The sequence below is a fragment of the Nothobranchius furzeri genome, chromosome 3, assembly GCF_043380555.1.
Source record: "Nothobranchius furzeri strain GRZ-AD chromosome 3, NfurGRZ-RIMD1, whole genome shotgun sequence".
Lineage (NCBI taxonomy): Eukaryota > Metazoa > Chordata > Actinopteri > Cyprinodontiformes > Nothobranchiidae > Nothobranchius > Nothobranchius furzeri.
In genome coordinates, this window is record NC_091743.1 from 65,845,018 (window position 1) to 65,858,266 (window position 13,249).

At 41.0% G+C, this 13,249-nt stretch overlaps 1 protein-coding gene across 1 annotated transcript; it reads left to right on the top strand.

Moving 5' to 3' along the window:
• Nucleotides 1-3,422: 3,422 nt before the first annotated feature.
• Nucleotides 3,423-5,202, top strand: si:ch211-213o11.11 (probable G-protein coupled receptor). Its single transcript, XM_015958904.3, has one exon. It carries the CDS (start codon nt 3,874-3,876, stop codon nt 5,152-5,154), a length of 1,281 nt encoding a protein of 426 aa, XP_015814390.1. The 5' UTR covers nt 3,423-3,873; the 3' UTR covers nt 5,155-5,202.
• Nucleotides 5,203-13,249: the final 8,047 nt, after the last annotated feature.

The following is a 13,249-nucleotide window of genomic DNA, read 5'->3' on the forward strand; positions in this document are numbered from 1 at the left end:
CCTTTTTAATTTATAAAAAGGATATTCATCATGATAATATAAAACCGACACAAACTCCAAACAACTGAGCAGGTTACTGTGGCAGAGTGTGATTTAGTCACCACCTCACACAGACACACATTGTGTATGGAGCCTGGTTAATGTTAGAGAGCTGCTGGAGGTCTGCTGTGGTCATCAGCTGCTGGCTCCTCCCACCTCCATCTCTGCTGATCCACAGCTCATCACCCCTCACTCTGTTACCTGAAGCTCTCCTTCAGGCTCCTACAAAGCTCAGAATACTTCTTTTCCTTTTTTAAATCACCAGATGTGTGAGAACCGCTGGATGATTTAGCACCTGGAAGCAACATCTGGGATTTGAATTTGAGACAAATGGGACCATGTGCTTTTCTCTCTCTGGAAGTGGTCGACTTTACGAGAACTCTTTGGGGGATCCAGGCACCGTTTTCCAAAGGCAAGGTTTGTTCAGATCTTAAGTAAGAAATGATTTTTATTAACCTATTAAAGCAGAAGCTACAAAATGAAAATGCTAATTTTGATTTAAAAGAGTTTTAGGGGAGGAATGAGACAAAAAAAATTACTTTAAGGTTTGTATTACAAATTGTTTAGCTAGAAAATAATACTGTTGAAGAAGATGCTATAAGAAGTCATTAATATGAAAACAGTATAAGCCATGGTGCTGAAGTGAGCCTGTTGAATAAAGAATTCATAAATCTGACCTTTTTGTGCACATAATGTTGTAAATGTCCTGATACCAGCTTATTTTAGGGAAACTCATGATGTTACAAATGTGATTTTAGAAGAAAATGTTCAACATTTACTTGGTTTTGCCTTCATAATCTACACCAGTGCTTAGAATAAGCCAGTAATTCTAAGCACTGGTGTAAATTAGCATGAACCTTAGTCCTAAATCCTTAATCCTTAGTCTGGTTCTGTTTTATTTTATTTTTTTTTAAGCGAGAAAGCTTGAATGAGAATTAAACCAGCTAATCAATGTAGCAAATGGCTTCATGTTGTTGCAAGAGGTCGATGAGTTTTTATAGCCTCCAACCATTTATTTTTTTCTTGTTCTGCTTTCAAAAACTGTTTAAAGGCTTCAGCATATTTGCAAAGATTAAAGACTGGAGGAGAAAAACTAACACACATGTGCATCACATTGTAGGCCATGAAATCATTTAATTTAAACTTCTTTGCATTTAAACAAAAAAATTTAAAAATAGTACTTAAAGCCAAATCAGAGTTTTTGAGGATTAAAGGCTGATACATGCCCAAACGACCCTCAGACTTCATTAAATTATTTTGTCCTGTTGATAAAGCTTCAATCAACCCACAGCTCAACGCATGCATTTGCAATTGGAACATATATTAAAGAGGACAACCTTACATAATGAAACATGTGCTGGTCCTGCTCCTGGAGACAACTCAGACTGGAGAAGAGTACAGCATCTCTGGCAGGGATCATGATTCTAAACACACGATGGACTGGTGTGTGTTTAAATACCAGACGGGACAATAAACACATCATGCATCTGAAATACTGTGATGTGTGGATTTGTAAGTGCTCAACTTGTTTCCTAGGTCAGAGTGAGTCCTTTTTGTTGTTCAATGATGGATGAGCGTAAAGTGATAAATGCAACGACAGCCGTGCAGCTGGACTGAAACAAGTACTCTCATTATCTTTCATTTCTAAAAGACGGGGACGGAAGGAGGAGAGTCGCACTGTCCTCCATGAATTATTTTGTTTGATCATGTTTCTCCCTCAGTAAAGAGGATCTCGTCTTTAACACCTGTAAAATAATCTACAGTGTTAATCCGTGCTTCCTGTTTTACTAAATGTTGTGAAATTTGGTAAATGCTGTAAAAATGTACTGTAAAAAAATAAATTAAGAGTTTTTCTCGCTCAGTATTAAGAATCTTGCCCAGTCTTTTAGTATTTAAAGAGCAGGTTCACTGAAAAACCATTTTTTACTTTTTATATGATCATTCACTCAGAGTTTTTCATGCAGGCAGAATGTAAAAATAGTATTCTTATTTCCTGCATTAGCTTCTGAAAAGGATAGATGAAAAAAAACTCCCAGTTTGAAATCCTGACAGATCTACGTCGCACTGTGACTTAAAGTTCATAGACTCGCCCATCTTGACTCACAGCATCAGGTAATCAGCAGTGGACGTCTCGGCTAGTTTAAGCTAACCTTTAGCATTAGCAACTCCACCACACAGCATAACTCCTCCAGGCTTGTGTTATTTGTGGAGATAAAACACCAACGAGTCAGTGGTAGAGTCGTGTTGCTGCTATCCAATCAGAGGTGAGATGTCCAAATCTCAGGAAATAAGACTCTAAATCCTGCTTTCTGCTGCACAGACATCATATCTGTGGACACCCCGTGGACTGGCGCTGCCTACTGGACGGGCGTAGCGGCAGGCTGCCATCTTTAATCATCCTCAGTGTGGTATTTCCATGGAGAAAGGTGCTGCTTACCTAACAAAAAACACATTTTATTATGCTTTTCCACAAAATCAGACAAATGGTATGGCATGATAATTAAAATTCCAACATAATAAAAAAAATTAATTAAAATATAAATCCTCAACAGGTAGGCTAGATAAGTAAAAAGCAATCCCAGGTGATCTGTTGTCAATAGTACGTTGCAGCTGTAGGCTGCACAAAAAAACAACATAGCTGCCCACTCTGCATTGACTCCAGTTGGATTCAGAGAATGGGGAACCCATCCAATATGGCTGTGATGCTGTTAGCTCTCCAGCGCCCAATGGGGTGTCTACGCATTGATGTTTGTGGTCTGCTGCTGCTTTCTCCTCCAGCTGACTTCTACTTCCTCCCATAGGAATATCTGAGCTTTTAGTTACCCAGAGAACGACTTGAAGGCATTCATTCCTACCAGAGATCACTGCAAATGCATAAAAATACAAGTAAACTTCGGTGAACGGCTACTGTTTGTTATTTTAGCTTGGAACAATTTTTGCCATTAGTTGTGGTAGCCATCTTGGACTGACCTGACTCCACATCGAGTTACAGATGCACATTCATGTTCAAGAGAAATTTTCTTCTCCACATTTCAGTGCATTCAGATAGCTCGTGATTATGACCACATGGCCTAAATTTAGTGAATAAATAATCTTGTGTGTGCCCTCTAATGAGGTCACAGTGATGTCATCTGGGTTATCTCAGCCTGGACCTAGAGTGTGCATGTTCACTATAACAAAGCTGTGTCCCAAACTGAAGTAACAGAGTGTAACCTCTGACTTCTAGCATCTTTCTTTCTCACATTAAAATATGATGAACATTAAAACGTATTTTATTTTTTTCAGAATTGTTGACGCATTTGTTAATTTATTCACGCGGGTCATGATTTGTAAAGGGATCTGCTCTTACTGGGGCTTATTACTCATCCTCAGGTCCTCGCCACTCTGCAGAACCTTATGGAGATTTTCAGAAGTTTGTTTTATCTTTACTGCCTCCAGATTGTCTGTTTTGGTTTGAAACTGCATCAGGAGTGACTGAGAGCTCACAGACAAAAAAAGCCCCAAAACAAAAAACAGCTGTCTGGGAAATAATGTGTAGTTATGCATCAAATAAAAACCGTGTGACTCAACATTCATTAGATGATAAATAAAGGATGGCCATTCTAATTAGTGGTTGAATGTGTACATGTGCATGTAAAAACATTGGTCTTATCACAGAGTTTCATGTGAAAAATGATGGATTTAAAGTTTGTTTTTGGTGATCTTTAGTTCTCACTCTTGAAGTATGTTTGTTTTTTATTTCTCTACAGGATTGAGATGGCTTTTTTATTTCACTTCTGATTCATTTGCTCTTCCAAATGAAAGAATGAGGATCAGAACCATTTCTGGTGAATAATGGAGGAAAACAGGACGTTGCTACCCTCTGAGCTCAAAGAGTGCACCTCCGTTTGGTCGCCGATGCCCTCGTCTCCCAGCAGACTGCTGGGAGCTCCTCCCAACCCACAGACGCGCCTCAAGGACCTGACAGGGATGGTTTTCATGGTGACTCTGAACGTTCTGGCTCTCCTGGCCAACACTGCTGTTCTGGTGGTTGTCATCAAAGCGCCTCATTTCAGGAAGTTTGCCTTTGTGTGCCACCTGTGTGCGGTGGACCTGCTGTGTGCCATCCTCCTCATGCCTCTGGGCATCGTCTCCAGCTCGCCGTACTTCGCTGACGTGGTGTTCACCATGATGGAGTGTCAGGTCTACGTCTTCCTCATCGTGATCCTTATAGCTGCCTCCATCTTCACCATCACAGCCATAAGTGTGGAGCGTTACTACTACATCGTCCACCCCATGCGTTATGAAGTAAAGATGACCCTGAAGCTTACAGCAGCTGTACTGGTGCTGGTGTGGGTGGCTGCTGCCACACTGGGCCTCTCCACTGTCTTTAAATGGCCGTCCTATGGCGGCCGGAGCTCCATCAGTGCTGCTCACTGCTTGCTTCACTGGAGCCACAGCGACCACAGACGTATTTTCTCGCTGCTGTTCAGTGTCACCTGTTTCTGTCTGCCTTCTGTGGTGATATTTGCTGTTTATTGCAACGTCTATAAGGTGGCTCGAGTTGCTGCCCGGCAACACAGACCGTTGCCCTCATGGACAATCAATCAGCTGAAGCATCGCTCTGATTCCATCAACAGCCAGACCACCATCATCACGACTCACAACGCTCCCCGCAGGAGGACTCGCGACCATCTCTTTGGCAGAAGTAAAGCGGCTCTCACTCTGGTGGTCATTGTTGGACAGTTTCTGATCTGCTGGCTGCCTTACTTCGCCTTTCACTTCCATCTCACTCTAGACAAAACAGCTCACATTCCTCCCGACGTGGAGGTTGTGGTCACCTGGTTGGCGTATTCCTCCTTCGCTATGAATCCGTTCTTCTACGGGCTTCTCAACAGACAGATCAGGGAGGAGCTCCTGAAGCTGCGGCGCTGCTACTCATCCCGCCCAGCAGAGCTGGCTGCTTACGGCCACGACGGCCCAGGCCACGAGAACTTCCTGCAGTTTCTTCGCAGGACCAGTTGCACTCTGGAGACACGAGTGAGCTTTGCCACTCCCAGTCATAGAAGTACTTTGGATCAAACTGGGCACACTGGTTTCAGGATACCTGGTCAGATCCCAGAAGAGTTCAGTTAGACAAACATCAGTGTCATACCACGGCATCCATAACCCTCTGGATTTAAGGCAATAGCTGTGTTTCCACTATAGAAATTCAGCAAATACATTTTTGGGGTGGGGGGGGGGGGTGGGGGGGTGGGGGGGGGGAGGTGGGGTGGGGGTGACAGACAGGAAATATATGCTGGTTTGGTCCTCTCTGGGGGGATTTCCACTGCATTGTTTGGTCTTGGGAGTTTAGAAATGGAGATTAGGATGCAGGGTGCATGCTGATTCTTTTCTTTTTCTTTTGATTCACCAGCAACTCTTCCAACTTTACAAATGCTGGTTGTTAAGCCACGTGTGCCAATATCTTTTCCTACTGAGCAGGAGTTAACTACAAGTCCCGTACCCTTTAGGCACACTGTTGGTTCCTGAAATGACCCAAACTGTGGCCCTTTTTGAGCTGGCCTGGTGAAGTTGAGTCCTCGTTTTTGTAAAGGTAAAACAAAACAGTTTTTAATAAATCTTTCATTTTCATTGACTAAAATGTGTAATAAACACAGAATAATGGAAGGTTTTATATGAACTGGATGGGTAACTTACTTTCTTTGCATGTTAATAAAACAACCAAATACATTTTAATCTGTGTTTAATGACTGAAGGTGTTCAAACAAATTTACAGCTTTCTGCCAAGTTCTGAACTGGACCAACAGAACCGTCATTGATTTCATCCATCAGACAGACCATCACCCCAGTTTCTATTGTGAAATTAAATAATGACTAAATGGGAATTTAATTACACAGATTTCTTATATTGATTTACAAAAAATATATTCACTCATGTTATTCTGGTTTAACTGGATGTCAAATAGCGCTATGTCTGCAAATAACTATAACTGCTGTTCTGGGTCATAACAAAATACAAAAAAATCATAACTGAAGAAACATTTCCATTTGACTCATAGTTTATCAGTTTTACTGCAAATTCTAAAACGTACAATCAGTTATTGTATTTTTAAAATAAATTAAATTATCAACGCTCAACAGATTGATGGACTTGGAAATTTTGTCTTTTTGCAGGAAAGCTGCGAGTGTCCAGGTCCTGACATAAAAGCCTGTGATTAAGACCAAAACCCAGTCAGCACGATTACATAAGGAGAAAATACCATTTCATAACAGATGAAGAAATTCTGCTTAATACCCTTTAATATGACGGATAAGAGTCACTCATGTTGCATCCATCGATGTGTTCCTCTGGACACCTGGCGTTTCTGATCAGATTGAGTAAATAAATTATTCAAAATAAAACATCAAAACGGTCTGATGCTACTGTAAACCACTGAGGCCTCTTCAGTGAATGTTGTGAGCCTATGGGCTTTTTTCCCTCACAGATTAGACTTAAGGGATAACATCAAGCAGAGATGCTGATTACAAAAAGCTAAATAAAAAGAGCAAGATGAGCTTAATCTGTGCAAAGCCTGTAAACACCCAAAGACATATTTACAAATCAGTACATAACATATGTACATATGGTGTTAAGGCAAGGAAGCTCTTAAACATGCATGGAGGGTTCCATCCCAAGTCCAGCACCCTGAGACAGTACAGTAGCTATAAGTAAGGAAGACGAGGACTTGTGAGTGTGACAGCCACTATCCAGGATGAAACATGAAAGATCCATACATACATCAAAGACAAGACCCCAACAGACAACGGGCTTAGTGAATGTCTCAGCCAATGGAGAATAGAGGAGGAGACGCTGGAAATACCATCATGGGAGGACAAACCCCTATATTAGGAAGCACCACCTAGAGATAGCTGAAGTGGTGGATATCAATAAATGGCTAGAAAGAGCTGGTCTGAAGGACAGCACAGAGGCAATCATCATGGCTGCACAGGAACAGGCCCTTTACACGAGAGCAACAGAGGCCAAGATCTAACACACCAGACAAGACCTGAGGTGTAGGCTATGCAAAAGGGCCCCTGAGACAATCCACCACATAACTGCAGGGTGTAAGATGCTGGCAGGGAAAGCATACGTGGAATGCCACAACCAAGTGGATGGCATCGTGTACAGAATATTTGTGCAGAGTCTGAACTGGAAGCCCCAAGGTCTAAATGGGTAACACCCCCTAAGGTGGTTGGGAAAGAGCGAGCCAAGCTCCTGTGGGACAAAATGGTGATTGTGAACCAACCAAACACTGTGGTCGTGAACAAACAACAGAGGACAGCCATTGTGGTTGATGTGGCAATACCAACATCAGGAAAAAGGAACAAGAAAAACTAGAGAAGCACCAGGGCCTCAAAGAAGAACTTGAGAAAGCCTGGAGAATAAAGACATCGGTGGTGCCCATGGTAATCGGGGCACTAACCCCCAAATGGGAGTGGCTAAAGCAGATCTCAGGAAAAACATCAGACATCTCAGTCCAGAAAAGTGCAGATCTAGGAACAGCTAAGATACTGCACAGAACCATCAAGCTCCCAGTCCTCTGGTGGAGGACCCGAGCTTGAAAAGATGAGACCACCTGCACAGGGTGAGATGGGAATTTATTTTATGGGTATAAATGGACTGACAGGCTGGAGAAAGACCTGCGCACAGCCTTAAACAAACAGTAACTACAATCCAGTTTATTGATTCCTGGAGGTGTTAAAAGCAAGATAATGTTTTATTGGGTTTGGCTGCAAACACGTTGATGACCGAGTTCATCACAGCAGAACCAAAACACCTAGAACATTCATGAAGACATGCTAAAGGGTGTCAGCATGTATGCTGCAATAAACTTTCTTCTATAACTGCCTAAAAGTATTTGAAAATTACTTTTGCAATAATTATAGCTGTAAGCGTGTCAGGGGTTATTCAAAGCTTTCTGATGGTCAAGCGTCTCACTTTATCCCTAAGAGAGCCCAGACACCCTGCAAAGAAAACTAATTTCGGCCGCTTGTATCCGGGATCTCATTATTTTGGTCACTACCCAAAGCTCATGACCACGGGTCCAAATGTAGATTGACCGGTAAATCGAGAGCTTTACCTTTTGACTCAGCTCTCTCTACACCACAACAGACTGGTACAACGCCCGCATCACTGCAGATGCAGCACCATTCCGTCTATCAACCTCATGCTCTATCTTTCCCTCACTCGTGAACAAGACCCTGAGATCCCTAAACTCCTCCACTTGGGGCAGAATCTCATCCCTGACCTTGAGAAGGTATTCTACCTTTTCTGATTCAAGACCATTGTCTCAGATTTAGAGGAGCTGATTCTCATCCCAGCTTCTCCACACTCGACTGCGAATCGCTCTAGCTGAAGGTCATGGTCTGACGAAACCAACAGGATTACATCATCTACAAAAATCAGAGACCTGATCGTTAGGCCACCAAAAGAGATCCCCTCAACACCTTGGCTGTGCCTAGAAATCATGTCCACAAAAGTTATGAAGAGAATCAGTGACACAGGGCAGCCTTGGCGGAGCCCAACTCTCACCGAAAACGAGCCTGACTTACTGCCGGCAGGGTGGACCAAGCTCTGGCACTCAGGAGTGTGATCCCCCTGTAGTTGGAACACACTCTGCTGTCTCTCTTTTTAAATAGGGGAACAGCCACCCCAGTCTACCAATCCAGTGGAACGTGCCGGTGGGATTGAGGAAGTCTTTGAAGTACTTTGTTCACTGATCGACTACATAAATGGTAAATACCTTATTTGTATAACCCCATCTTAGGGTTCTACAACCCCCCAAGGCACTTCACAACACAATCAGTCATCCACCTATTCACACACCCATATTCACACGCTGGTGTTGATGATCTACGATGAGCTGCCGTGGGGTGCACTGACAGAAGCAAAACTACTGAATACTGGCGATACCGGTCTCTCTGACCACCATCAGCAGGCAAGGCGGGTTAAGTTTCTTGCCCAAGGACACAACAGCAGCATTCTCTGGTGGGAGCCGGAATCGAACCTACAAGCTTTCATTTGCTGGACAACCCACTCTACCTGCTGAGCTACTGCTGCTTCATGCCACTTCCATGTCACATTGGGTCATGAAGCTTAGGGTCAATGCTTTAGAAAGCCTATCTATACAAATTTGTCATATTTTTAAATTATTTTCTTGAGCCACTGTGTGTTAAAATGACACTTTACAGGGTTAAGGAAATGTCACTCAGACCCCCACTGTCCTTATGTGGCCATAATACCACATTTGCAACTTCAGAGTGCTGGGCTGCTAGCTGTGGCACAGGGACAGCAGTCTGCTTCCAGCACATTTCCTGAATGTTTTAGATCATAATGAGTGGTAAATCACTTTGTAGCCTCTAATGAAGATTGAGGAGACATTTCAGCACTTAGATTAAGGCAGGGGTATACAATTCCAGTCCTGGAGGACCGGTATACATCACGTTTTAGTGGTTTTTCTGTTCCAACACACTTGATGCAGTCGTTGAATCACCTGGGCAACAGCTCATCAGGCACTGCAGAAGCCTGTTAATCAGCTGCTGATTGAAGTCAGGTGTGTTGAAACAGAATTAAAACTAAAACGTGCTGGATACCGACCCTCCAGACCCGGAATTCCCCTGGATTAAGGTGTTAAAAAGACGAATGCACAGCGAGGAGATAAGTTTAAATTTTTGTTTTGAACACAGATAATTAATAAAGGACACTAGGGGGAGCTAAAAGCAAGCAAATCTGCTCCCTTTAAAAGGGGAAATGCATTTTTTTGTATTGAAATTGCTGACTAGCTTCCAGCAAAACCTCAAACTCCAATTGAAAGATCAAATAAAAATAAATGAACTTTTCAACAGAACTTTTGCAAAAAAGCATCTCAGAAGACATTGTTGAAGAAAAATAAAAGCTGTTACTTAGGCTGTGTGACTTTAGGAAGAATAGAAAAAAATGTGAATTAAAGTTACATTTTCAGTAAAATAAAAGCCGCTGCACCTCAAGTCCTCATTTATGACAGACAAACTCAAAACTTTTAAACAAATGCGTGTAAAGCATCATAATCACTCATGTTTTAAATCAGAACCAGAAGGGTTTTATTGCCATATGTGCAATAATCAAAACATTTGGAAATGGCTGCAGTACTTGGTGCAAGAAAGAAAAAATAAAGGATAAGCAAAAATTAGAATTAAGCAATAAACACAATAAAATGATAATAATTAGTTACATCTTACGTAATGAACCATGTTTAGATTTATTTCTAAACAATTTAAAACAAGGCAAACTAAATCTAAACACTCTGTGTGATGGATGGATCTTGGTGTGAAACAGCTGATGAAACAGCGTACGGTACGACAGACTAGTCTTGGGATTGCCTGCAGGTAAGCGACAGGTGATTGACAGTGTCGGCGGGGCCCTGAAGGGTCAGTGAGCTCAGCATTTACTCTGAAGGAGTGTTGCGTTCAGGTGTAGCTTGCAACAGGCTTTTTTATCCAGCTTGCCAAGGTTCTTTGTGGTTAAAAAGTTACGAGTGGCTGACTCGAAACTCTAGAACGTTGAACTGAAGCCCAGATGACGTGGGACATAGTTTTATGATTTGGATGTTTTGATTTACTGTTGAATCAGAATTTGACAACAAATGGGGATAGTATAAACAGCATGCAAAGCCACGCCCCAGGTCAGAACGAAAGCTCTGATTGGATGAGAAACAGGAAATGTGTCATGTGACTTTGCATTACATGTGATCAGTCTAGTGTCTAGTTTAAAGTTATATTACTTTTTATAGACTGTCATTGGATTATAATATCAAATAATTAATGCTCTCATTTCACAGATTGATTGAACATTAGGCTTCACATGATTATTTGGACTACTAACAAAGTTATTTGATTATTATTTAAAGAAAAAGAGTTCTTGGCCTTCTTTCTTGTGCTGTAGGGGGAGGCAAATAGCTAGTGAAAATAGTTTAGATGCAGAGGCATCAAAGGCCTTGAGCAATATCTCAAGGAGATTAGTTCTTCATGAGGAGAGAGGGGAGATGACCTTTAGGGGGAAAACAGTCATTTCATTCTGCTACAATATGGGGAAGCAATAGTTAGAGAAGCAGCTACACTATACAAGTCAGTGTAGGCACTAGTCAGAGCAGATCAGTAAACAGAGCAGATTAAAGTAAGCTACTTTTGCTAATTTCATTCCATTTTGAAATGTAAAAGTACTTTCTGGTGATTTGGCTTAAATTACCTTTAAGAATAAAAACAAAAACACTAGATTGTAGACGTCAAACTTTAATTCCTTGTTTAAACACCCTCCTTGTCCTGCGCTCAGTAAAATATGAAAAAACAAAATCAGAATTTAAATCCCTTTGGAATATGTTTTTCTTTCTTTTTGAGCTAAACCTTCACATTCACAGAGTTTGAGTTTACACCAAGTTGATTATAATCATGTCAAAGGCTGCAGGGTGGCTGCACTGTTGCCATTAAACAAGAAGGATGCTGGTTTGAGTCCCGTCTGCACAGCTTACCTGAGTGGATTTAGCAAGTTCTCTCTATGTACTGTAGGTGTGGGTTTTCTCCAGGTAGTGGCTGATTACAGATGTGGGTGACTGTGCGACAGGTTATTTTTCTCTGTGCATCCCTGTGATGGACTGGAGACCTATCCAGGATGCCCCTAGTGAGGGTGAAGTGATGATTATGATGATGGATGGATAGTTATGTTACTAGGGATGCTCCATATCTGCTTTTAACAATACATCAATATCATCCATCTCTTGATTTCTCATACCACATAAACCGATACCAATGTATATTATCACGTATCTTCTATCATGCATTCTTAAACTTTAAACAGAATCTGTGCAAAATATAACAACTCCACCAATTTAAGTTAGGCCATGAAAAAATGTCCCATTTTATGGGATGTAAAAGTTGTGTCACCAAAAGAGTAAAAAAGTGTGATTATACATTTTAATGCCAATATTGGCAGATAATATTGCAAGTCCCTGTATGTTACTTATTCAGTTGTATCAGTAGGTTTAGAAGGTTTAGAAAAGTAACAAATGCAGCAAAATATGAATTCTACTTCTTGTCATAATTTGGTTTTGGAGAAAAGAATCTCCACTTTAATGATTTTTTATTAACATACACACCTACACGCACGCATGCATGCAGTCAGGTAACACACACACAGACTGCTGACCTCACTTCTGCAGCTGGAAAAAACAGGCTCCATCTGGTGAGGTGTGCGGTCCATTAGCATGCCATCGTCTCCCGAACAGACACAGGAAGTTTTTCGTCATAGATACAACATGTTCTCGCTCCGCTTCAGTCCAGTGGGCAGAAATGATCCTCTCCATGGAAACGGACAAGTGGTCATCACAGAGTAAAACACACACTCAGCTATAAACTGGTGTGTTAGGTCTGCACAAGAGCTGAAGCTAGAATTAGAGTTTAGATACTGATTAAAGTTAAAAAAGACTTAATTCTGGTTTCACTTGGGAATTTTACAGCATGGATTTTAGTCATTAGGTGTTTGTTTTTAGGCAAACTTATGCCAGTTTATAGGAGAAGAAACCAATATAAAAGTATGAATGAAAAGTTGTTTCCAAACTTTCAAAGAAAAAAAAAATAATATAATATTGATGAGGAAATTTTATGGACAACCAGATAAGAGGGGAAGAATCAAAAATTTTAAAAATCTAATGAAAGTCCTTGCAGATGAAAAAGATAAATGCAACATGATTATAGCTTAAATCAGTTATTCAGAATTTATTTTATTTATATGTTTTGGAATAAATTGTCCAGTAGGTTGAGGTGATATCAGAAAATGGGCGTATTCACACTACATCTTAACCATTTTTTGTTTATGATATAGTTGTTTTTGCTTTAAAGTACAGATATTTTTGGGCAGTCCATAATATGAATTATTGAAACTTATTTTAAATAAAGGTGACTGTCCACTTTGCACAAAAAAAACCCGTGTAATTTGGTACCATTAGTTTATCAAATTAATCCATGCAGCATCATTATACCTGGTTGTTTTATTATTTTCTTAGATCCTCATGCAGAAACTTACTTTCTATCAACAAACATAACACAACACAGGACTAAAATGTAATATACCTTCAAAGCCACTAGAGGGCAGTGCTGTTTGGCAGTTCAAACCCTTCTATTGTCTTAGCGATATAACCTTAACTTCCTGAAGATTTTT